This window comes from Ambystoma mexicanum, chromosome 5q, assembly GCF_040938575.1.
Source record: "Ambystoma mexicanum isolate Mex_15411 chromosome 5q, UKY_AmexF1_1, whole genome shotgun sequence".
NCBI classification, from domain to species: domain Eukaryota; kingdom Metazoa; phylum Chordata; class Amphibia; order Caudata; family Ambystomatidae; genus Ambystoma; species Ambystoma mexicanum.
Genome location: NC_090933.1, coordinates 810541872 through 810569227, shown reverse-complemented (window position 1 = coordinate 810569227; position 27356 = coordinate 810541872). Strand labels below are relative to the sequence as shown.

Sequence of the window (27356 nt, the reverse complement as noted above, 5' to 3'; positions counted from 1 at the left end):
TTTAGAGACTATATGTGGGATATTTTAGGGTTGGAACTGAATTACTCTGGAGCGGCCCCCTCTGGGATTCCAGAGGATTCCTCCAGTTGCTGCAGAGTGTGCCTGATTTATATGTACCCACTTGTCTTCCCCTTCCGCCCCTTCCGCCAGACTACCTTCGGGGATGCGGATCTTATAAGCTACTGGGGAGATCTTGCCTATAATTTATTCCTGGTTGTCTTCAGGTCATAATGGGTCTTCATGCTATCAGCTGATCTTTCTAGATTCCGCTGAGCATAGGCAAAAGCATGTTGAAGGTGTTTCCTTAAATTCTCCACATACTCATGAGTTGTGGAGGCATTGATCAACGTCTGCTCTTGGGTCCTGTAGAGCAAATGCTGGGGAAGCACCATCTTGCGTCCAGTCATCAGCTCAAAAGGTGACATTTTGGTTGCAGATGAAGGGGTAGATCTGATGGCCATTAGGACCAGAGGTAATCGGATATCCCAACTTGGCCCAGAATCTGCCACAAACTTTCTTAATATGCTCACAATGGTCCGGCTGTAGCGTTTTACTGCCCCAGAAGAAGCTGGCCGGTAAGCAATGTGTAGCTTCCTTTTGACCCCCAGTATCTCCCACATCTTAGTCATTACTTCGCTGATAAAGTGGCTACCTCTGTCTGACTCAATCCTTTGAGGTAGACCAAAATGGGAAAAGATGTGGTTAATCATCAGGGCAGCTGCTGTTTCTGCCTTGCAGTTTGGGGCTGGGAGACATTCCACCCACTTGGTAAACAAGCATTTGACCGTCAACATGTACTTGTTTTCTCTAGATGAGCGAATCACAGGGCCTATGAATCCGATTTGCAAATCTGACCATGGCAGTGTCATCCCCCTCTTTTGGAGAGGCGCCCGGTGTGTGAGGGATGTTGGCTGAAATTGTGCACACACAAGACACCCCTTCAAGTATTGGTCGAGGTCCTGCCCCATGTGTGGCCATTATACAAGCTCTCTTAAGATTTCCAGTGTTGTGTGAAACCCCCTATGACCGGTGGTGGCCGCATCATGGGCGTGACTTAACATCAGGCTTCGGAATGAGGTAGGAACCACCCACTGATCATGGCCAGCTTGGGATTTCCTTACCAACAAACCGTCTTGGATTCAGAACATTTTTGGACATTTCATCAACACTCTTAGGTCCTCTTTCCCAACGTAGTCGGTATCCGTCAGGGGAATGTTCTCAGGGTCCTCAATGTGTTGGTAAAACTTACCAATTATTGGATCCCCCTTCTGAGCCGGAATTAAATCAGCATCAGGGGTCTCCTTACTCCATTGTGCAGTTGAAAGATCGTTGTGAGCATTTGTCTGGGACCTATTGATAGCAGTGACCTAGATTTCCCCCAACAGGGACTATTTCTATTAGATCCCCTTGGATGGCCCCGGTTTTGGCCAGCTGATCAGCTAAGTCATTTCCAGTTTTGTCTGGTCCCTCTACTTTGGAATGACCCTTGATCTTCTTCCAGTAGATGGTCATCCCACTTGATGTGACCAGATCATCAACATTTCGGATTAACTTCCCATGTTTCAGGGGTTTGTTATTAGCACATAACATGCCTCTGGTTTTCCAATTAACCAGGTGCTCCACGAACCCGTTCCGTACATAATCCGAATCTGTGATTTTGACCAGTTCGTGGAGTTGATGTTGGACAGCAGTGAGGATGGCTTGATGCACAGCCATCAACTCTGCTACTTGACTACTTCGGGGACCGATTTTGTACCCAGCGGAGGGTTCTGGAGACTCATTCACCCATGCATTCCCTACGCCGGCCACCAGTTCTTTTTCCCCGTTTTTGTCAACCTGGTAAGAGCATCCATCCACATAGACAGTGGGCATTCCCTCACACTTGTCCTCTTCAAAGACTTTGTGTGGGGAATTAAGGTATGCCTCCATGTTGTCCTTGATTTTTAGGCTTTCGTCCTCGAGACAGTTTTCTCTGGCACAATCATGCAAGTCAGCCAGACCTTGCGCGAGGGGACTCTTCTTGTTTTGGCCATATCTGACCTCCACAGGAAAGCCTTGCATTGACAGAATCCAGGAAGTAATTAGAGAATTACTCACATTTTCGGCCTGGATTCTGTCACTTTGGAGGTATTGCAGAAGCTGGTGTGGAGTCTACACTATGATGTGTTCCCCCTGGATGAACGGGCGGTAATTCTTCAATGCCCACAGTGTTGCCAGGAGTGCCTTCTCACAATCGTTGAATTTTTCCTCTACAGAGGATAAAGCTTTGCTCGCATAGGAGATTACCTTATTGACCTTGTCATGCTTTTGGTATAATACTGCCGTCAAGCACGAATTAGAGAACCCTGTCTCCAGGTAGAACTCCTTGTTTCTGACAGGGTAAGCTAGGCAAGGCGCTTGTGAGAGGCTTCTTTTGAGTTGTCTTACTGCCTCGGATTGTTCTGGACCCCATTCCCACTTGACCCCCCCCTTCAAAAGATGAATCAGGGGTCTGGTGATCTCTGCATAGCCCTCAATGAACTTTCTGCTGTAATTAGTCAGTCCAAGGAGGCTCCTTAGTTCCCGCAGAGTTGTGGGATCCTTCAATTTCTGGAGTGCTTCCACTTTCTTTTCCTGGGGACAGAGACCCTGAGGAGTAATCTCATGCCCCAAGAAATTAACATGGGTTCTACACCACTGTGCTTTCTGAAAGGAAAGTTTTGCTCCGGCAGCCCTCAACTGTGTCAGAACATAACGGATCTCCACTATGTGTTCCTCCACTGATGAACTTTTGATGAGGACATCATCTACATAAGCCAGGTTACCCCTGTTACCCAGGTCGGGCATCGCCTTATGTACGAAAATGTTGAATTCATTGCCGGAGTTGAGGTATCCGAAGGGAGTTCGGGTCCATGTGTACTGCTGGCCCCCAAAGGTAAAAGCCAGTTTGTATTGGTCCTCCCTACTAACAGGCATGGTCCAGTATCCATTGGTCAGGTCTATTGCAGTGAATACCTGTGACCCCTGAATCTGGGCCAGCCCTTGGTCAATGTAGGGCAGAGGCCATCGGGAAGTATGGACCCGTTTGTTGAGCTCCCTAAGGTTGGTGCAGAGTTTCCACTGGCCGTTTGGCTTCAATATTCCCAGCACTGGATTATTCAAGGTGCTGTGGACTGGACGGATTATTCCCCGGGACTCAAGGTTCTTAATTATTTCAGTAAGGGACTCCATGGATGCGAGGGGCAAACGATATTGCTTTACAAACACTGGAGTCATGCCAGGGTCCGTGGGAATTGTTGTGTGGATGTCGGTGCGACCACAGTCATATGAGTCTACAGCAAAGAGATCTTGGAAATCCAAGAAAACTTGTTTCAACTTTTGCTTCTGTTCCAGAGTCACGCAGGCATCAGCTAGGTTGACTCTCTCTTCCACCATCTGCCTGAAGCCTGGAAAGACTTCTGGTTTTGCTATCTCAGCGGCCTCCTCCAACTGGGTGGAGAAGTCCCTGGTCAGAGTGCTGATTTGGACCGGAGGCTTCAGGTGGGAAAGGCAGCCCTCATGGACCCTGAAAATCACCTCATCCCCTCTGAAGTCACAAGTCACATCTTCCTTACCATAAGGGCAGGAAGTGTACACCAGGAAGTTCCCCCCATGCCGGGTAAAGATCCTGTCTGATGTTGTATTTTCATCACTGTCACCTTCAAAACAGTCCTTGGGGATTGGTTCTAACAGTTCATTTCCTAAATCAATGGAGAAATGTCGGTCATCAACCGCCATTCCAATAATGGTGCCTGCGGCTAGAGGAATACTCTTTAAGTTGCTGTTATCCACCTCTATTGGAATGGTGTCATGTTCTATGTTGACTAATGGTGTTGGGTTTACCCCTAACGCTTGCTGTTGGAGGAAAGCATTTAGATGAATATAAGCATCAGGGTTTTTCAATTTTTGTCCTCTTTTAACTTTCACTTCCAGGGAGAATTGTCGGGTCCTTTCTGGGATGGTGACTTCCTCTTTAACCTGAATTTCAACTGCATAAGGTAGCAATTGAGCTGACCTAAATGCTTTTTCTTGATCATCAAAGCCCATGGGATTATCCGCTAATCGGGACCTAGCTTTGAAGTTTATTAGGTCCAAACTAATGGCAAAGCGATTGAGAATGTCACTGCCTAAGTAAAAGGCGGCAGAGTGTCTCGCACGACCCAACAATGATGGACTATGCTCTTGTTGCCAATGGAGATTTTGAGCATACCCCTGCTTGGCAGGAGATGTTTGGAATTAGGTGCTTCCAGATCCATTTCCCATTTGTCTATCAGTTTGAATGTGGGAATGGCTGGATCTTTTGGGAGTTGGCGGAACATGGCTTCGCTGATGAAGCTCTTACCGTTGTTCACACACACTCGGGCGAGAACAGAGTCCTTCCCATCATTTAACTGAACAGGGATGAACAACTGCTCTCCAATTTGCTGAACATCAGCCGGGCTCTGAGCTGATTTCACATCTTTCTGGACTATTGGAGTGGGAATGTCTGATTATGGGTTGGTAAAGAATTTCAGAGTGTTTCCTTCCAGTGTGGAATACCACCTTAAACTGGAAGGAAGGTTGATTTTCAGAAATAGAGAGGACCCCCCATCACCAGTCTGTTGTCCTACTGCTATTACTGTCACATCTGGAATTTGGTTGTTCTGGAAGTGAAATTCTACTTGGTCAGATTTTTGTTTAACCATGTGGCAGGTGCCGTTTAAACTAACATGTTTGACACTCTGCTTTAATATTATTGGTTGGCTAGTCTGGGTCCAGAGTACCTTGTTTACACAATCTATTAGGGGTGACAACCTTCTCAGGAGGTCATTCCCTAGTAAACAAGGGGTGCCTTCTGGAGTCACTACTATGACCGGGTGTTTCACCTTGTGTCGCCCAATTTTAATGTCCAAATCTGCCGTCCCCTCGACGGGAATTCCCTTCCCGTCAAAGTTCTGAAGCTGTCCAGGAAGAGTGGTGAGAGGAATACAGTAATTCTCCCCCCTTCCTGCATTTAGTTCGTTAAAGGCCCTTCTGGACAGAAGGGTAGCTTGGGATCCAGTGTCCACCAGTACCAACATTGTACCCTGCCCCTGTACTTGTACCGGGGCATAATATCTTCCCTCCTTCTCCACAAGGGGGCACAGATTATGCACATTTTTGGACAACTGGTGGGCTAACTTTCTGCTTTTGGACATTGAGAGAGAAGAGATTTGGGCAGAATTCTGTGAAGAGTCTCGGGAATCTGAAAGAAAAAGTTGGCAACTTGAAATGGTTCTGGGCTCCCCTGTTTCCGGTCCTGGGCCGCCCCCCCCTTTTTGGAGGCAATCATCAGGATGGGTTTGAACCAGGGGTTTTTGGTATTGTTGGTTCTGGGATAGGATGATGGGCGGCAACAGCTCGATCCCCACATCTACCCAGTCTATTGATTCGGTTTTAAGTTCCCCTGGTTCCGATTCTGGGCCACCCCCCCTTTTTGGAGGCAGTCACCAGGATCGGTTTGAACTACGGGTTTTCGGTATTGTTGGTTCTGGGATAGGATGATGGGCGGCGACAGCTCGATCCCCACATCTACCCAGTCTATTGATTCGGTTTTAGGTTCCCCTGGTTCCGGTTCTGGTCCGCCCCCCCCTTTTTGGAGGCAGTCACCAGGATGGGTTTGAACCAGGGGTTTTCAGTCTTGTTGGTTCTGGGATAGAATGATGGGCGGCGACAGCTCAATCCCCCCATCTACCCAGGCTGGGTTGGAATCCCTTGGGACCCATTTTTCCTTGGGAGGAGTTCCCCCATCTCTGAAGGAGAAGATCCTTTTCCCAGGATCCTCTGAGGATCCCTCTCCCTCAAATTGGAAGATCTGTACCTCCTCCACAAAGTGGGTCTGTTTGGGTACTTTGTTTCTCCTACCCCCCCTCTGCTCCTTGGGAGGCAGACTTTCAGGGGCAGGAGATTTTGTTTCCGGGCCCTGGGCTTCCAGGGGCTGTTTACAAGTTGGGAAGGAAGCTTCCTCCAATGCTTTAAACCCCCCTTCTCCTTGTGCCTCCTCCCTGGGAACCGGTGGGGGTTTGGGATGCTGCCCCCGTCATTGTTCTGGAGCACCAGGCCCAGAGTTTGGGGCATTCTGCGGTGGCATACACATCTGAGGGTTCTGTTGAGCCCACAGTATGTGACCCAGATCCCAGGCCATATTTTGGACCTGGCGCTCAAGTTGGGAAACCCGCTCAGGCTGATACGGGGTTCTGTTTTCTCCCCTGGGCTGATCCCGGGAAGGGTAGCTATCCCTTTTCTGGTAATACCCTGGGTTGGGAAGATTTGGGTACCCCTCCACCCTTGGCCTCCCCTCTCCCGGATTAGGTTGTCTGGGCTCAGGGAAGTGGGGAAAGAAGGATGGATGATTTTGGGGCTGGAAATTGGGTGGATACCTGGGAAAAATGTTCTGCCCAGTGTTTGGGGAATTTCTGCCCTCCTGTGGAAAGTTAGGAGGGAAGTTCCCTGGGTCAGGTGCTTGGCTGGATGGGAGTCCACACATAACCCAGGATTGGTCTGTTTCCCTTGTAGAAGGAACTTACATAGTCAGGGGAGCGGGGGACCCCATTTGTGGGACTACCTCCTTGACTCCCTGTCTGTGACTGGCCTGAGGGCCTTCTGGGCTGTGAATTATTTGGTGCAGGCAGGTTTTTAGGTCCCCCATCTCCAAATCTAAAATGGGGGCAACCTTTACCTCTGCCACCTTGGCAGCAGCAGGGGTGCTGTTGATTTTGGGGTTTTTGGGCTGATTCTTATTTTCCACCGGTTTCTGCACCTCATAGATGCGGGTGGCTTGCTCAATGACCCAGTCTAAAGATTTTTTCTCGTGAAAATCTCTCACGAGCTGGGTCATTACGTATTTGGGGAGAGCATGGAAAAATGTGTTGATGAATTCTCTGCTGTCCGTGCGCACCCTTCTGGTGGTCTGCGCAAAGGCACGCTTCAATTCTTGCACAAATTCTTGTGGGGCCTGATCCTCCCCACATTGCAAATTGCAGGCTGCATTGCGAGCCCCTTGGGGATTCCGGTGAACAGAAAAATGTTTCAAGATGGCCGCCCTATATGTGGACCATCTTGAATGGTTTTGGTCCTCCAGCCCCGCAAAGAAACTGGAGTATTCTGGGGAGAATGTCCATTTGACATACTGAATGCAGCTACTGCTGTCCTTCAAATGGAAAGTCTCCATCATTTGCTCAAAGAGCTCCAAGTGCTCCCAAACAGAATACTTGGAGTTCTTGTGATAAGGGGTGATGACACTCCTTATTGCCTTGATCTGCTTTAAGGGGTCCTTAAGCAAGGCCCTTTTTGCCTTATTGGCCTTTTTGGTTCGGGTAACCCTGGTCCATTCCTCCTCTGACTCAGAAGCACTGCTCCCAGAGGTGCCGTCTGATCTTCCAGGCTCTGCCGGAATCTGCGAGCCTGGAAATGGCTGCCAGAATGTGGGGACCTGGTCTCCCGTGTCCTGGGCCGCTCAGAGGAGTCTTCAGATCCCTCCTTGCTGCCAGGATTTGATGGGTATCCCCCCACTGACCTAACTGGGCAGAGGTTTTCAGGATGCCCTTAGGGGGCCTACTCTCCTGGGGTTCCCCACTAAATTGCACTGTGCTTAGGTGCCCATACCCGGATGCCCACCCATCCATTCCTGGGAGGTACTGGCCTATGGACCCCATACTTTTGGCCGGATAGTAATCTGCCCTCCCTGTAGCCCTGTGCTCATGTGCGCCAGGGAACATGGGGGTGGCAGAGTCCAAGGACTGGGAGAGATGAAGGCCTCTGGTACTAGGGCTCCTGAGGTTATGCTCAGGTGTTTCCCTTTCCCAGCGAACTTCATCTCTATCAGCCCCTGCTCCCTGTTGCAATGCAAGAGCCTGCGCTTTCAGTTCCTCAGTTAAGGCCTTACTAGACTCTATCCGTCTCTCTTGCATGGCTACCTGTTTCTGAAGCCTATCATTGTGCTGACAGAGAGCCTCATTCTCTCTCTGCGCTTCCTGGTTGGTCCTGGAATACTGGGCCAGTCTTTGCTGCAGGAGGGTTACCTCCTGAGTCCCATCCTTACTGGCCTGCTCCTTTCTCGCCAGAGCATCTTCCACCCTCCTGGTGTGCTCTAACAAGTTCTGATGCTCTTTTTGGAGGTCACCCAGACCCTGGAGGGCCAGGTGATTTCCTTTAATCTTTTCTTTTAATTGGCGGACTTCCTGGCCTAAGGTGTCCCTTTCCTGACTAAGAGCCTGCATCTGTGCCGCCAGGTCATCCCTCTGCCTTTGAAAGGCACCAGCTTTCGGGCGTTCTTGATCAAACTCTGCCTGGGTATCCAGGTCTTTCAAAATCAATTTATTGCTTTCCTCTTTCTCCATATCTAGGTGGCTTTGCAGGGTGACTACCTGCTCCGCGCATGCCCTATTGAAGTCCAGTTGTTGCTTCAGCTTTTTCTGGCTCTGCAGTAGGGCGTCCAAACCTTCCTGGTACTCCTTCTGCAAGGCCAGAAATCTGTTTTCCTGGTCAGTCTTTTCCTGTTGCAGGATATCCATTTCCTCCTTTATTTTACTAATATACTGCCTACTATCATTTTCTGACTCATAGCTCCTCTGCAGCCTCTGCTCAGAAGAGACCAGGTCAGATTGGGCCTTCTCTAATGCCATCAGTTGCCTATTTGCCAGATCTTGGCCTTCAGCACATTTGTCCTGTATGGCTCCCATATGTAAATATAAATATGCCACTACCCTGGCAATCTTGTTGTGCTCATCCTTGGCCTTAGGGGCCATATATAGTTCACTCAGGGCCACATGTAAGGGACCCTGATCTCTCCATATATCTGACCCTGTTTCAGTGATCTGGGGTACGATTGCCTGCAACCAGACCACCTGGTCCTGATGAGCCCACTCACCTCTCACAAATAGCTTATGTACGAGGTGTTCTCTGTCTATTTTGATATCCACCAAGGTCTTCATTCTGGAACTTGATTTCCTTCCCGACTTACAGCCGTTTGTATGTTATTTTGCAAAACAGACCGTTTCCTTAGAGCGTTCCTTTGAGGGGTGGTTTTTCAGTGTAACACAGAGTGGTGATCCAACAGAATATATATATTCTGTCAGTTAGCGCACTGTATTAATCTGCACAAGTGATAGATCTAATCCAGAATCCCCGGGTACGAGCCCCCACTCTGTTAATGACTCCAATCAAGCATTCCCTTGCTGAAGGGAAGCCCTTATTTATATATTTTTATGACAAGTTATAATCTGGATGATGAACCCTTGTATCACGCCCCTCTCTTGGAATACCCCTGACCTCACTGAACCAAGAAGTAGGTTTTTTTGCAAATTGAAAAGGTTTATTTGAAAAATTAAGCAATAGATATATATCACACTTTTATAATAAATTAATATTTGATATCACACTTAGACATATGACAGTGAGTGATCAACAATGGATGATGTTATACTAGCACACTGGTTTAATTACTTAGGAGTAGTATAGAGGATAAGGTAGCTGAGAATGCTTTATATGGTACAAAGAAATGCAAGGTGGAAAAGAAGCAACACAGGAATAAACTTGATATGATTTCAGCAAAACATAATATAATCACTTTTCCCCTTTTGGCAATTCACCCCCCCCCCCTCTATGCAATGTAAGGAGGTGGAAGTAACACACACAGTCTTCAGGAATACAATCACAGTACAATCCGAATTCAGTTCCCCCCTAGAGCAAGCTTAGATCACAAGGATGATTTTAAACACAGGCAAAGTACTTTAAATGTGGTAAGCAAAGAGGGGAAAAATAGGCTAAAAATTTTAATTCCCTCTAGAGGTTCAGGGTGAGTGAGAGATACTTTAAATCAGTTCAGGCCAGCCCTATCAATGATTCAGGGATGGTTACCAGGTTGAAAACAGAATTCCGTAATGGAAGCGAAAGACAAATATTTTTACACGTGGCTGAAATGAAACAAAATGTCAAATCGCGGCAATTTAGTCGCGTGCGTCGAGCGCAATTACGGAGGAACTATAAGGAGTAGCAAGTTGTGCTTGTTGGAAAGCTTAGAATCTCAGCTTTAAAATAAAAGTTATATCTCCCTTCTATCACAAACGGTTCAAGAGATATGGACGATTTTGTGAAGGTCGTTTTTCAGAAATTAAATTTTAAAGTTTCAAAATGACAGATGACAGTTTTGCAGCTTTCAATCAAAAGAAGGGACACGATTTCTATGATGCAGTTCTCAATAGGTTAAAATAGCTTGAATTAGATTATTTTAAACTAAGAGATTGGTTTTGCACAGTTCTGGCTGAGTACTCACACTATATTTTGGACAGGAATGCGACTTCGTCACGGATCGGGTCAGGATTGGCTGCGGTTCTCTCACCACTTGGTACTGGTTTATGCGCACAGTGATCTGGGTCAGCTCTCAGCACTGCACAGTTCTGGTCTCTCTGGATCTCTGGTCTCTCTGGATCTCTGGTCTCTAGAGATTGATGGATTTGAAGTCTGGAGTCTCCCGGCAAAGCGTCCCGCAAGAAAGTGCAAAGTGAATCTCCCCACCTGGGTTCCAGTGGCTCTTTTTATGTCTTTTGAAAATGGGTGTGGATGCTAACTTTCTTTGCCCAACCCACTCACGATTTGATAGGTCAAGGATTTCTCTTTGACCTGATTTGAGAAGGGAACAGTGAGTCAGAGTGATGGGGTAGGTTTATGGGTCAGAGGGTCCTCCCCTTGTCAAATTGCACACACATCTATTTCTGCTCCAAATACCCATTTATCTATGTACCATTTTTCTAATATTATATGTCCAGTTAACATATTTTATGTAGCACCAAACCATCCGATCCCTGCCTTTGTAAGATGTTGTGTCAACTTTTGACAGAATTCCGCCCTTTTCATCCAGATAATGACCACTAAACTTTTCCAGATTTTACACAAATGTGCACAAGGGATATGGGTTTCAGATGATAAAGTGTCAGATTTTCAACATGCATACATTTGGAGTAACAACCTTATTTTCTGCTACTACTCCCCAGAACATACCACAGAGTCCTGACACCTCTTAAAATGTGCACAGAAAAATCACAAGAATGATGATATTATTTATATAATTTTTACAAGTGCGCACTATGAATTATCCATCTTTTTAAAATTATGCTCTGGCCCCAAAGGGGTGTGGTTTTCCAAAGCACATGGTGGAATTTCTGGTTTGTCCACTTCCCCCAACTCAGCTTGCTCACAGATGCAGTGCCCCTCCCTGTTTCCTTCCAAGAGGAAGCCATTTACAACCCCCCTAATTTAACATTTGCCTTAGCCAAGGAAGGCTCATTGTTTAGTTTCCTGCAGTCCCCAGGTGCTCCTCCCCTAATTCAATCAGAGAGGTGTCATCTCCTTTTGGCAGGTGCAGCAGAATGCAGCCAGGCCTGGGAAAACAGCTGCTGATCAAGTTTCAACTCCTGTCGGGGGTAGTTGTCAGGCAGAATTCAATCTCTTATGCCAGGCTTCAGCTAAATGTCACTTTGGTTCCCAGTTTTCTACATTCAAACCAAACTTGCAATTTTACACATGCAGCTAGAACACTGATTCTAAGTTCAAAACTATGACATTTAACAGTTGCAAACTCTGTGTCACAATCAACAGAAGGTCACTCATGTATTCTAAACATTTTGATTTTAGTGGCTTCCTTCAAGTCATTTCAGAATATAGTTTTACATTGTATCCACCTCTTAGTAAGTCTTTCTTTGGCCTGGTTTGGTTCATTTGTTCAGTTTTACACAAGTGTCTGGTGGTTTTAAAACGCCAGCTTTCTGGTAGAGGTGAGCACCAGTATTGCATCCATTTTTGACATTAATAACAACAGATTTTGAACAGCACCATATTCCTTAGCACTGATGTGTGGCAGGTCAGGGGACCATTTTGCTGTGTGCAAAACTGCATGGTTCTTCAGGATTCTGGCGCAAATGTGGGCTTTTCCGCCCTCTTGGATTTCCTTAGCCCACAGCACAAATGTTGTAGCCTAATAACTTGAACGTGGGTCAAGACACCCAACAGTGCATACATGCATACTATCCTTACTGTGTTTACAGTAAAAGGGAGTCTCCTTATTTGTCATGTCCCACTTCTTTCCCCCTCTGAAATATCACTTGCCCCATTGCAAACCCCTAAAAGTGTCTGCAGGCTTCTGAACATGTGTTCTTTGCTTTATTGCAATACTTGTAGGTGACAATGTACTATCATTGAGGCCCTGATTATAGAAGATGACTAGCAAATGGTGTACAAGCTTAAATCTCTGCTGTGCTCTCATAACAAGATGAAATGTATCACAGAGTCATCTGCTTGGCAAGCTTTTGGTTGCACATGTTGGGCAGAGCAGTGAGTTAGCCTTTACACTTGCCTTAGGATGACAGATGTTGTGGGCTGTGGGTGTGCTGTGTTTATGTCAAGTGTTTCTAGTACACATACAGTGCAGGTATTTGTTTTGCATTTTAGGACTTGGAGTCCTGTTTTATGAAAGAAAACACTGAAACCTGGGTGGTTGGTAATTACCTTGGGGTGAAAAATATGGCGTGACATGAAATGTTCGGTGCTGACAGTCCAGCAATGGTGTGTGTTTATTATGTTCTATGCTGACACCTATGATCCAAGGAGAAGACAGTGCTGCATCACAAAACAGTGGATCGAGACAGCCGGGACTTTAATAACATGCTGTTCATTGACAAGACACCTGTCATGTCAGAGAGATGCAACCAAATGGCTTTCCTGAAGAGACAGCCCTTATGACAAGTTTAGTGAACCACAGACACAGGACTGAATTAAGTCCGTGTCTAGGGGGTATCTCGAACAATGGCCCAAGCACTACTTTCATTTTTGAGGGCATCATTTACACAGCCTTTTTCAAGGAGCTCATTGTGAGTGGGATGCTGGTCAGACGTGTGTATAGGTATCATGCCCAGGTCACCCACAAAGTAAGAATAATCCTTAGCAATGATTCCAAGATGCAGGTTTTATAGAGAGACGGGTACTTATGGGATTTGGCCTAAGCCTGAGTCCCCAGACCTAAATCTGACTGAGAGCGAGTGGGTGCCTATTAAGGGATATTTAAAGTAGGTTCATAAACCCATGAAAAAGGCAGCGCTTGTTGAAGGCATCTACATTTTGATGACAAGTGCTTGCTTGCACAAAAAAATGTGCTGCCAGGCAATTGCCCATATTAAAAAAGGTGCTACAATGGCCACTAAAAGTAATGGGATAGCAACCAATATAAAACGAATATGTCATGTTTGTGTATTTGGTGTATTTTTTAGCATAAGTTAGTTTTATGTTTTTCTTTACAACACACTTTGTGTGACATACCAATATGCGACAACTGCATACTTCTCACTTTGGGTATTTTGGGTTTGCTCTCAGCTTGGTGCTCAGCACTCAGTCAAATGGGAACAGGTGGATTGTGGAGAGCCTTTAGTGAGCGAAGGAATGCTCAAAAGGTGGTGGGAAGTGTGGTGTGCTGGAGGAACGAGTCAGACAAAGGGGTGGCGTGAAATTAATGCTTCTTTATGAAAAAATAAGAAAAACGGCCTCACTCTTCCTATTATAAATAGTATTCCAAACCTAACTAAAGAAAACGTGGGTGCTCATCGCCAAGAGTGGTTGTCCAGATGAAAATGCCCTGTCCAAAACTCCACAACTCACGCCCTAGCAAACATACACAAACAACATAAAAAATACCAGCAGAATGACGCCCTTTTCCAGGTTCATTGGTCTCCACCTTGGGGATTGTGCTTAAAATCTTAACTAAGAGTTCATGCTCCACCAAGATACAGAATATCAGGAGGATGACTTCCCCTCCTGGTCCAATAGTTTAGTGCCTTTGATGACATCTTTGGGCACCTTTGCCCTAGTACTGAATCAACAAAACTGTTTTGGGAAGCCAAAGAATGAGATCCTTCTCCTGGCTCGCTGGACTCTTGATGACAATATTTCTTAATAGTTCTGATTAAGCTGTGCACTTCTCTCCAGGCTTTTTCCGTAGGGGATTAAGTGTTGCTGCTTCACTTTGTTTACTATAACCACAAGTACTGCTGTGAGGTAGACTACTTTTTTTGAAAGAATCACTTGGACAAGGGAGATCACTCCCAAGGCCGTGGTAGGCTTTGCACTAATTAGTGAGATGAGGATGATCACTCCCAATACTTTGATCAGTTTTGCTAGAATGACTAAAACGAGGGAGATCTCTCCCAATGATTGCATCAACTTTGCAAAATTACTGGGATGAGGGGGATTACTCCAGATGCATTGGTAAGCTTTACCACAATTACTCAGATGAGGGAGTTCACTCCAGATTCACGTCTCACTGACAATGTCAATGTTCTCACTTCTCCGACAATCACTGTAAGGAGGGAGATCCCTCCTGATGCTTTTATCAGCTTCACAACAATTACTGAAACAAGGGAGATCCCTCTTGATGCATTTGTTATCCTCCCCCAAGATCCTACTGGGTCTATCTTGGTTCATGTTACCTCTGTCTTCCTGGGACCTGTTGACCTGTCAGAGATGGATGAGGAGGCACATAGTGAGGCATTTTTGGTTAGTAGCCTCACAGGTAAGGAGGGATTAAAGCCCTACAAACTCTTAATTTAAAAATATTTAACTAACAATGGGCATTCTCTGAGTAAAAGAACATTGTGTCCAAAGATCATAAATGAGAAGGACTGGGAGAGAGAGAGCAACGTTTGGAGGACTTCAGCTCCTGTTTTGATCCTCAAAACTGTCTGCTGCCTCCTATTGCTCTTTCCTCACCCACTTACATTATCACCACAAGCAAGCATTCCATCATTTCACTGTAGTGCTACACCCACATTTGTGATCCTCTCTTGTGAGTTCAGTTCCAAAATGTATTTCAAATGAGAGAGAGTAACTTTGGGCCACTTTGCTTAATCTAACACCTGGGGATGAGCTGGTCCTCGTTACCTGGCTCAGGCTTTGATCCCAGTCCGGTAAAGGAAGTTTCAACAACCTGAAATTGTAATTCATATATTCCGAGTCTAACCACCAAACTTCTCAGAATGTTTGTTGAGCCCAGAACACCATGAAAGGTCACATTTTCAGCAGCTAAACACATATGGTGAGGGCAAGTATTTACCTTCAGTATGAAAAAATACTGCACCCACAGCATATTCAAATGTCTTGGGTAATAAAAGGATTCCTGTAGCACAAAACACTTTTACATTATTTACATACATTTTCTGTTTGCACAAAGCACATGCTTAATACTGACGCTGCTGATTCTGTCTTATATACCTATTAAGACCAGCTCAGTGCTGATGTTATTTTGGGTGGTAATTTCAACCATTAATGAGGGGTATTCGTTTTACAATAGGGAAAGACGTTCAGTAAAACAATTCAGTTTCAGGAATTACATATAAAACTGGCAATAATTTTAACACCATTGGCAATATTACCACCATCCATATTTCTGCCTGAATATGATGTTCCACTTCTATTTATAGAAACCCTGTTTTTTATGACTTAGCCTCAAATTCAAACCTTTTCTATATGGTCATCCATTGGATATTGCTCCTTTACTACACTCTACTTGAACAGAGGAGATTTCTCTTTTCTCTTTTCTTCCAGTGGGAAGACTGAAGAAATAGTGGAACTACATTGATTCATCGAATAAGGTACCTCGAGAAACAATATACCCAAATGTATATTTGAAGGACGTGCCTAAAGATTGATATGGGTGAAAGGGGAAAGGTGTAAATCGGGTGGGGATGGTGGTCCAGAAACGCATTGAAGTGGAACATTCAAAGGGGAAGACAAACAAGCATTGATAATGTCAATAGTTTTGGCTTTTGTATAGACGTTTGACAGTTGTTCCCATCATATGCACACCATATGCAACTTATCGGTATAGCATACCCATTTCGAAAACATTGCATGTAACATTTACCAGATGATCTCCCCCGCAGTAAGCAGCTTTCCATGTGCATCTCTCTGCTTGGTGCCTCAAGTGAGACTGTCCTAGGCACACCCATTTATTGCACATTTTTGAAAGAATCGACACCACATTCTTTAATATGCATTTGCAAAAAAAGACTGGTTTGGTAAAAGTAGTGGCTATGACACAGTGACAACACAGATGCTTTCTCTCTAAAACATGTCAGCCCTGAAAAAAGAAAACAGGATGAGGAAGCTAAATTGTCCTGATCATCCCAGGTGAGCTGATAAAACAGATATGTGTATAGAAGTGCATATCTTTGTATGATTTGTGTACTCAGCTGCTTCTCGCCGCAGACAGTGCCATGCCTCCTAGCCCTTTCTTTTTACTTGCCATGGATTTGGCAAGTCTAAAATACTTTCCATATTGTACCCCGTTATTTATAAAGGCCTGCATAGCGTTTTAAAAACATTAAATCATAACAGCATATTCAACTGTAATGAGTAGACGAAGCAAAGGATTTAAAATACATGTTTACCAACACCTGCTTTGTGCCTGCAGATTCTAGAAAACTGCACAGTTGAGTAACATTACCTCTTTCCCTGAGCAGTTTTACTGGATCCTGACCATTTGTGAGTGTGAGTTGGAGTTGATAGCCAGAGGGTATGTCAACTGCAGTTGGCGGCAGTGCCAGAACGGCTGTCATTGTAGATAGAAAATATAGTTTGCGAAAGTGATGCTGCTAAATTACTCCTCCAACACAGTGGCAAAGCTGCCAAACATCTGGCCATGTTTGTGGCCCACTGCTTCATCCTTCACACTATATCCCCATCCTCCAACATTTAACAGGGGTTGCCCTGCTCGTGACTAATCTGATGTGAATGATTTTAGATCACTATAACAAATATAAACTAAACAAAGCAATGTAGTTCAGCTGGTTAAGACACCAGATGTGTGAATTGTTTCACTGTAAAGCCGCACGTAACAATTCATCCCAAAGTAAATATGGTTTGTGGCCTGGAAAATCCAGATATGCTCAAATCCTGGGCGAGGAGAACCAGTAAATGTGTGAGTGCATGTAATTGTTCATGCCTTAAGATTGAAAAATCAAGAGATAGATGGAGCTTGAATACATCGGTCAGTCAGAGATGTGCTGTTAGTCCCAATGATCAGGTTGGAAATTCTAAGTAATGACAGGCCATCTTATTGTTTAGCCCAGCGTTAAGTGAGAAGATTCACATGGCACTAGAAACAGGTACTAATATTACCCCACTCTCTACTTATTTTATTAATCTAGTCAGCATTAAACGCTGAGTTGGCATGGGTTAACCGCTGTTTTTTTCTGCAGCAGACACATTAACCCAGTGTTCTCCCTCACCCATTTAACTGGCATGTATTACAACGTAGGACTGCAGGTTTGTGAACAACAATGACTATACACAGGTGCCCTTACCAGGGTTCTTTTGCTGTCTTTGTTGAAATTACAGAAATGCAAAACTCACATTTTTTATGCTTAAATTACTTTGCACTGTGCTAGTTGCATAATGTGTTTGTTAGGTTAATTTATTATGTGAAAATGGTACTGTCCCGAATACCTTGCGCTAATTGATTTAAAAAGATGGATATCTACTACATTAGTTTGATACTGAACCCAATGTGGTTTTATTATTGTAGTGAAGACATGCAGTCTTAATGGGTCATCTGACACATGTTTTGGCCTCCATGATCCTTTTCAAGGCTGTCATTGAACATGCATGTAAGATAGTGATGATTGTGACAAGTGAGTATTTGTGACATATGTGGATTTAAATCATACATGTGTATCGTGGAACAGAAGCAGGGGGGACCATTTGTTAACAGATAGAGTATATCAGTCATCCAGTGGTTTACCACATATTGCAACAACAGAACCATCATATAGTATCATCCATGTTTAGAGTTCAAACAATTCAATTTTCACAGAGGAAGAGAGAGGAAGGAGAGAAGAGTGTTTTGGTTAGTGTCTTTGGGTTTTTAACTGGGCATATTGCCAGCATGAACCTAATATTAACGCAGTGCTCATGTGCCGTTCTTACCTTAAGCAATTATTGTATCATGCCCTCTGTGATTCCTGGGCTGGTTGTTCTGTCCTGGTTAAGCTAGAGCAGTGGTTATATCATGCCCTCTGTGATTCTGGACTGGTGGCTGTCCCGGTTAGGCTGGGGAGAAATAGTATGTGTATAAGTTTAGTAAAAGGGGCGAGGACTGTGATGATCCCTATTACCCTATGTTTCCTAGGCCTCCCTGTGCCTATGACAGTGCCTGGTGTATTTGTGCCTGTGGCTGTGATGTGATATTAAGTAGAATCCCTTTTGCAGGTGCAGCGATTGTGAGATCACTTGACCACACGGCTACCAGCCTTTATGTGGTTCACATTTTTTATGTTTGGAATTCGAAGGCCTACAATAATACTATTGCATAGAGCTCACTTGCAGAATGCAGAAATTGGAAGAACCTGACATGTAAATCCGTATAGACAGATGTCAAGCTGGAAGAATACTACTGTAGCGTTAGTTTTCACATGCTGAAGGAAAACTCTAGCAAAATAATTCAAGCCTGAAATATTTCCTTTTAACAACACTGTACGTTCACCACTTCCAGACACACAGTTGCGCAATAAACTAAGAGAGTGTGTCAAACTTTCTGCTCCTTGTTATGTACTTTTGTTGCATATGTTGATGTTAAGAACATTTCACTATCGACATAAAGATAATCTTGAAAAGGGGATTTATCTGTTTATGCACTTTAACAGAGTTTGAAGTGGACAGGGGACTGGCGCTGTTTCGGGTCTTTCAGTTGTGAATGACTCATCCTGCCCAAGAATGGCACTTTGATAAGAAACTACCTTAAGCAACATGGCTCTGCTGAACAAAAGACATGTGTTTGCAGGTCCTAAGGTGCTAGCTTCAGAGCCTCTGACTAAGCTCTGAGTGTGTCTGTTTCTGCCAGGCAGTGACTGGCAAATGAGCAGTGCTTGCTCGTCCCAGCCGACCTTATTCTAAATAAAGCTCCTGACAAAGAAAATGCGACAAAGAAATACCAACAAAGAAATATCGACTTTTACCAGTGCTCAAACTGCACCCCGAGGTCGCACTCGCATGACGTATTAGATCACGAGAGGCTCTGTGCACATAAGCTTAAGGCCTCTGAAAATCAAACCAATATCACTGCCATCTTCTAACCAAGCCTCCCCATCAATCCTGCAATTACAGTGCTGTAAAAATCTAGAGACAGACAAAATCATGCATTGTTGAGTGGCCATATTTATTAGCAATAGGTGTTAAAATATTGTGATGTAAACCTGTATTTTTTAAATTAAATAAAACAAACAAATGAATACAAAATAAGAAAATGGCATGTTCCTTTTATAGTAAAATTAATTGTAAATGGCAATAAAGTGTTCAATGTTCCTCTGACCTGTTAGAGTGGTATGAAAAGCAGCAGTATCTTTCCATTTCAAGATGGGCACACTATTTATAGGTCTGGAGTGCATATGGGAGGAAAGAAGTCCCCCTTGGGTGTGTTTTGGGAGGGCATGTGTGGGTAGAGGGAGGGAGGAAGCATAGGCCTTACCTTGGCCACGGGCTGGAATGGGCGGGGGAAGAACCGAACAGCACCCACAGGAGGTGTGTCCCTCCTCAGATTACATTTCCCAAAATATCTTCCTCCTGGGATCCCATCTCCTATTTGTAGGAGACATGACAATCGTTTTGGCTTGGAAGTGCCGCCTCAAAGACAAAACCAAAAAGGTAAGGCTACATTCAAAGAAAATGGTAGGAAGAACACCAGATACTATGAAACAACATGGCAAGGTGGCAAGCATCTCAGCTGTTCCCGAGATTAATTGAAATTCCAAGAATATATGTAGAAAATGAATATTTTGGAAACATGACCTCAGCGGCCTATTGAATAACTGTCCTGTATGAAATTGAAAGGCAATGCTTATTTTTCAAGTGCGGAGAACATTTGAGAAGAATATTTTTAGAATAATAACTAGTGTACATACTGTGCTTGCTTCTGAGCTTTTGCACTTTCATAATGCTGCCAACACAGCATGTAATACTGTTCTTTGTAGAGACCTCCTAAGAATAAAAGGCTGGGGTGGTTTTTCTGGGATTCAAACCTGTGACCAGCAGGTTACCCACAGGTCTCAGCAACAATCACTTAGCTTGGGGACCTAGCTGACTAGCATTAAAGTTTAAAGGCAAAGCAAAACGCCCATCAAAACAGGATTGAGGCTTTAAGCCTAGTGAGATGAAACATGAATATCTCCACATAGCGGCTTCCAAGTCAAGCCATTATCAATCATTACTCTTTCTAAATGCTGCATTCCCTACTGTAATGCCACGCCGGTAGGGAACGGGAATGGTTTTCCACTTCCGTGACCCAGGTCATGGCAGTGGAACATGCCTTGTGACCTGTGCCATGGCATTGAAATCTGTAATTTTTTCTGTCTTTCCCAGTTCTCTACAGACCTGAGAGGAGTAGAAGATGCTGAAAAAGATCACAAAATCAGTGCCATGCTCCGCGGGATGCCCCTGATAAGGAGGGAAATGGTGACCTCTGGCCAGATTCCAGTGATCATCTTGCTTTATTGGGGATTTGGGGTGCAAACATGAGGGAGGTGGCAGGACGCCAAGCACTTTTTTCCATTTGTTGTTTAGGGGAGGATTTAAAGTGAGAGGTGCCCATCAAAATTATCTATGTGGACCACATGCATCCGCTGTCCTCTAGACCATGTTCAAGGGGAAAGCACAGCGCGTGTGAAAGGGACACCGAGAGGCATATACGGAGGGGCATAAACATCAAATATTCATAGAATTGAAGAAATCAACAGGAGATAAATATTGCCCCTCAGGGTACCCGTTGGTATTTCTCTTGATGTCTATAAGACTACACAGAGAAACCCTCTGGAGTATATCCCAGTGGTTGGTAGTTGCCCATATAGAACTGTGTGTATATAGTTTAGAGGGACATATTCTGACTTGCAAACTGGACAAAAATAATCTGAACATTGTGCAACCTCCCCATGAGAGGCTCTTGAAAAATAGAAATATAATTGTGTTCCCATGCTATTATGAGAACTAACATGAAGAAACATGTCATTATAGCTATTCTGTAGTTTAAAAGAGTAAATCAGCACAACAACGAGATGTGGAAGTAAAGGAAACTAAACGCAGATACCCGATACACTTTCCACTTACCTTCAAAAATAGGGCAATAACTCCCAGCCCATCTCTGTGCTTTGCCGCTTCACTAAATGAACCGTACTTTGAATTCCAGTGACACAAGTGAAGCTAAAATGTAATGAGAGAATATTGCATTCAGTAAAAGAACACGATCTCAATGACACTTGAGCTAGTAGGATCGCTGTCTCTGTCTTTCCTCTGTTCCCCTCCCTTTGCGCGCTGCGCCTTGAAACACTTGTGTATAGGCGCGTTATAAAAGCCATATCATATCATATCATTTAAACTTAGAATCATTGGCTTTCATAGTGCGGATTGGCTTGGGCCTTAAATGCAGAACCAGCCAAAGTAGTGATCCTCAGGTCACAAACTCCTGATTTTCTCAAGGCTGGCAAAGCTCCTATCAGAAGCGCAGTCAACAATCCCCATTCATCTCAGTTGTATCTCACCTAACAGTGGTTTTGTCAAACATTAATTGATCTTTTTAAAGTAAGTGTCCCTTTAGCTTTTGTCGGTTTTAATATTTGAGCACGTGTTACTTTTGTCAATTAGTCACCCTTCACAAACATGTTGCCACCTTAAGATTTCAATGAAGATTTTTTAAAAGAAATACAATGACCGACCCATCATTCGTCATGAACTTTATCCAATCCCTGTAAAGTCAGCAGTGCTGAAAGGTTCAGTAAGTGTGCATGAAACCTCTGAGCTTTTGGCAAAATTAGACAGGTTCTATCTGGCACGTGACTGTTTGTTTATGCACACTATTTGCATATGTATGAGGTTATCATATGTCTTGTTCATGAATGTACAATACAATGAACAAACTGACTATGCAGAGGAACCTACTACTTCAGCAGTCCGAGAGGACAATCATTTTTGGAAAGGGAGCAATGGTGTATGTCTCACTGTATGTATTCATGCTGGTGCTTTGCGTGGCTTCAACAATCGCTTTCCAGTCATTTCACAAAGCTGAGTAGGGTGCAGCAAGGCTTTGCGCTCTCCGATAGAGAAAAAAAGGACAACACATAACACGATAAAATAATGTCTCCACAGACACCAGGCCCCACACTCTACAGCTTTGCATTTCACTAACGAATACCCAACCTAGGGCCAACAAACTCCAAGGTAGGTAGGCCTTGTAAACTAAAGATACCATCAGTGAAATGTTGCTGATGGAAACTTTACTAGATATGTTCTTAAATCAGTAGTCAGTGTATAATAAGACACTCCTACAGAATATAGCTTCAATTTCCACAAATCTTGCAAATCCGTCACTCTATCCCAGTTTTTGATTTTGTTCTTCAACACACCATCAGGCTCTAAACAATTCAAAACCACGATCTCCTGCATGGTGTTGCATCGATTCTTAATTTTCCTTAAGTGGGGATTAGATTCTCTTGCCAACAACGCCCTTAGGTAAAACCCAAGTGAGGAGTTACTTGCATGCTCTAGGTGACTCAATAGAGAAAGACTCATCCTGATTTACTGTGACCACCAGGAGGATAATCCCAGTTCCAACCTGATCACACTAATTGGAACTGAGATCGGGAGCCCCCGAGCATGCTTCAGAATGTTTGCCTCCAGAACATCAAATAATTTCCTGTTGCCAATATTCAGCAGCTCACAGCCATACAAAATAATCAGTGTCACCTTGGCTCTGTAGAACTTAATGAGTGGTATCAGAGAATGTGCACACAATTTGGACTTTATAACCTCCACAAGTACAAGAACGAATTTCTTCCTCCATTCATAAAGTGATATGTTCTCTATGCTTCTTTACCGACATTGCAAAGCCTAAATAACAAATTCAATTAACACTCTGAACTGGGGTATTATTTAATTTCCATGTAAACTTAGCGATTTTCCTACGGGTGGTACGAAGGATTACATAAGATTTCAAATGATTTATCTGCAGATGATTCGCATGCATATATTTTTCTACCCCAACAAGCAGTTGCTGTAATCCCGCATGTGTGTAGTCCAATAGGGTCAGATCGTCAGCCTAAGCTATGCAGCTTACTCTCAGACCCAGCCACATCGGAACATAACCACCACATTCCCTACTTTTAGCCCAAAGATCAGCTAGGTATAGATGAAATAGGGTTGGGGCTAACGCACACCCTTGGTGAACTACCCTTTTCAGATAAATGCTTCTTGACAGATCACCCAACGTATTAATTCTAAACTTAGTGGAGTTATTAGAGTACACCAGTTGAATCAGACGAAGTGGAAAAGGATCTACCCCCAAACAGAAAGTTTGGACCATAACATAGAGATATCCACAATATGAAACACTGAGGAAAGATCATTTGTGGCCACGAAAAGTGAGCGGCCTAAAGGGGGCCCGATTTAAGATAAACAAGCAGTCAGGGTTAATCTGCTCACAAGCATACCAATATCTCTCCTAAAGCCAGTTTGAAGAGGGCTAAGAAGGTTAGGCCCATCCACCCACACTGTCAATTCCTTAAGCAACGCTATAGCAAAGATATTTGACGTTGTATTTGGCAGGGAAATGGGTCGATAGCTAGCGGGATCATCTCTCTTGCCATTTTTAAATATTGGAATGAGAATTGAGGAGGTCCATGAAATCGGGCAGACCAACAGGCCGATTCATGGAATCAACGTGCGCCGAAAAAACGGCGCACGCGTGCGGAAACGTGCGATTCACAGTGAAATAGCAAAAATCGCAGTGCAAGTGCGATTATCGCAGTGCAAGTGCGATTATCGCAGTGCAAGTGCGATTATCGCACAGAAAACATCGCACATCTATTCATGGAAGTCCGTGCACGCGCAAAATGTGGGATGTGCGCTGAAAAAGTGCGCGGCGCACGCTGTCGCACGCTGGCGCACAGGTCACCGAACGCCGTGTGATAAGGCCACAGCGAATTCGCACATAGCGCGGCGCACATAACAAAAGTAGGCGTAACACGGGACGTTAAATGCAGAATGGGGAACAACTCGTGAAAATGAGGGCGTCACAGGGGAAATACAGGAGGCAAGTGCGCAGAACGCCCACACGCTCGCCTAAAACACGTATTCATGGAATCGAATAGGGAAAAACAGCGCACGGCCAAAGACGCGCACAGGCCCATACATGTCCGCCACACGAAAGCAGGCGGTAGCGTCCCTGCGCAGGAAAAAAATGTACGCCAAAGTCCTACACGCGCGAGAAGTTCCACACGCGATCGGGCCTGGGGCAGCGTGTGCCTGTATCTCAGAGGTGTGCGAGAAGTCCCACACGCGATCGGGCCTGGGGGAGCGTGTGCGTGTACTTCAGAGGTGCGCGAGAAGTTCCACACGTGATTGACCTGGCCGCGTGTATTCCAGGTGTGCGCGAGAAGTTCCACACGCAATTGGCCTGGGCGCGTGTATTTCAGGGGTGCGCGAGAAGTTCCACACGCGATTGGCCTGGGCGCGTGTATTTCAGGGGTGCGCGAGAAGTTCCACATGCGATTGGCCTGGGCGCGTGTATTTCAGGGGTGCGTGAGAAGTTCCACACGCGATTGGCCTGGGCGGGTGTATTTCAGAGGTGCGCGAGAAGTTCCACACGCGATTGGCCTGGGCGCGTGTATTTCAGGGGTGCGCGAGAAGTTCCACACGCGATTGGCTTGGGCGCGTGTATTTCAGGGGTGCTCCAGAAGTTCCACACGCGATTGGCCTGGCCGCGTGTATTCCAGGTGTGCGCGAGAAGTTCCACACGCGATTGGCCTGGGCGCGTGTATTTCAGGGGTGCGCGAGAAGTTCCACACACGATTGGCCTGGGCGCGTGTATTTCAGGGGTGCGCGAGAAGTTCCACATGCGATTGGCCTGTGTACGCGATTCCATTGGACCAAAGGCCCTGACAGCGCAGGCTCGTCTGTTACGTGACACGCGCGGGCGTGTCCCTGTACCTGGGGGAATGTTACAAGAAAACTGCCCGTCCGAGTGTCAGCCCACGTAATTGGAGGATAGTGCCTCAGTGCGTATACGGGGAAGTGACGTTGGACGTGTGGTGCGGTTTAAAAGGTACGTGTAGTACGTCATTTCCTTGTACATGCTTCCCGTGGAGAGCGAGTGGGTGAAATCTGTACTTCTTCTCGGTTCACACGCGATTTACTTCACAGCATTTCTAGTTTGTACTCCCTGTTACCTCTGTCAGTATTTTTCTGATTTTCTCTTCGACCTGTTTCCTCAAACAGCGTTGACTTCTCCTTTTGTCCTGTCTCCTCAGACAGTGTACAAATCTTCTTTTGGCGGAGGTGTTGCCAACGCGCACACGCGTGTATTTTTCACGCTCTTTTCCCAGGCAGACGGTGAGTCGCGCACGTATTTACCAACTGTGCTAGCCCCATGTGTAGCGTACCCCTTCAGAGGTCATTGTAGGCTGCGTGTGACACGCATACGTTCATTTTTGTGTTTCTGGGTGCCACAGCGTAGTGCAGGTTCCTTTTCCCACGCACGTGGTCTACGAGGGGTCGCATGCACGTTATTTTCTGTTTTAGGGGTGCCGGTGCGTTGTGTGACCCGTCATCTTTCCCGAGGGGTTCCATACAGCCTTGCTAGAGCACTTGGGTATGAATTCCATCTAGTACCCTACCGCTTTGACCCCCAATTGCCCAGGACAATTGTCCACTGCAACTCCCATACGCACAACTCCATCAGTGCCATGGCTGGGAGGTGAGCAAGTGGTAAGTGGTAAGGGTGGCAAAGGTGGCTGAGCCTCAAGAGGTGGGCGTGGTGGGTGCGGTAGGGGACGTGGCCAGGATTTTCAGACTCCCCCAGTCAGGGACACACATCCCCCCCCCATGGTTGAGGGAAACGTGGCTGACACCATCCCTGCTCAGCCCTTGTTGGACCGGCCCGTTGTGGCACCTGACCTAGCACAGGGTGACTCCCAGGCTGACTTCCAGGTCGCCAAGTCTAGGCCACGGGTGGCGGCGCAAGCCAGCATCACCAGGCCGCGTGGTACAGGGGCAGCCATGTCATCTGCTACCCCAAGTAGGCGGGGTGGGGAGGCTGCAGGGGTATCTGCAGCTCCGTCCACCCCAACTCTGACTCTCCCAGCCAGGACAGTGTTGGTCCCAGTACATCAGACTGAGGTTCCCCCTGCCATCATCACACTTCAGCTAATGCCTGCAGAAAGTCATGTGGTCAGTGTGCCAGCGCAGTGTGCCACTACTACACAGTCCACCGGTGCTCCTGCCTCTAGTGTCCAGAGCGGCGTAGGGCACTCCGGATCCCCACCACCCACAAAAAGAAAGAGGAAGAGTGCTCGTTCAGTACAGGCTGATGACCCCGACACGACTACACGGTCCGGCACGCCAAGGAAGCCTAGCTTCAATGATGCCGAACTGGATGCACTTGTGCAGTATGTGTCCGAACATGAAGCCGAAATGTTGGTCACTTCAGGGTGTAGGATTACACCTGCTCGACATCAGGCACACTGGCAGTCCATTGCGGACAGCATAAGTGCCCTTGGGTTTATGAGGCGCACAGCTGTTGAGTGCTACAAGCGCTGGAACGACCTTAAGCGTAGGGCAAAGAAAAAGCTGGCCTCAAGTCATGCCACAACTCTGGTGACTGGAGGTGGGTCTCCACAAGAGGACATTGAACTCACTCTACATGAGCATGTTGCTGGGACCTACGCCACAGAGGAGCAGATCCAAGGTGTGGGAGAACTGCCAGATTACGAGGCATTGTCCGGTGAGTGCACATGCATGTGTGTGTGATCCTTGTGTATGTTGTTTGTGGGAGGGGTTCTGGTTGAGTGCCAGTGTTTTGGGCCACCCATGTGCTTCATCCAATGCATTTGGCGCCCCGGGATTTGGGTATTACAGTATCCCTTCTGCCCACAGTAGGCGTTTTGCACTACATCGCGCCAGTTGCCCTTGAAGTGGCATCTTCCTACAACATTGTTCCGTATTTAGCTGTGTTCATTCAGGCTGATTGTAGAAATTCACCTGGTTCTACTGCGCATCACTCTGACCTATTGTCACATATATGTGTGATGGCATGTTTCATGTATGTGTATTGGACATGCGACTCACAGGCCAATGTGTGATGGCACTGCTAGCCAGCATGCAGCTGATGTGTTCCTCTCCCATCTTGGTGTCATCAGTGTCTGACATTTTCCTCCCCTTCCAACTCATGGACAGTGCATGCATGGGAGGGTTATAGTCATGTGGGACATGTGTAAATCAAGTACTGGTACTGTAGCTTGTCT

At 45.7% G+C, this 27356-nt stretch overlaps 1 protein-coding gene across 4 annotated transcripts in view; it reads right to left on the bottom strand.

Moving 5' to 3' along the window:
- LOC138497684 (carbonic anhydrase 2-like) overlaps positions 1-27356 on the bottom strand; it is a 260205-nt gene that overhangs the window by 167791 nt on the left and 65058 nt on the right. For 3 of the 4 annotated variants that reach the window (XM_069621297.1, XM_069621295.1, XM_069621294.1), the window contains exon 3: positions 21172-21264. The exons of the other annotated variant lie outside the window; for it this stretch is intronic. In XM_069621297.1, the coding sequence (XP_069477398.1) occupies positions 21172-21264 (93 nt within the window). The remainder of the gene's footprint in view (positions 1-21171; positions 21265-27356) is intronic. 4 annotated transcript variants of the gene reach the window in all.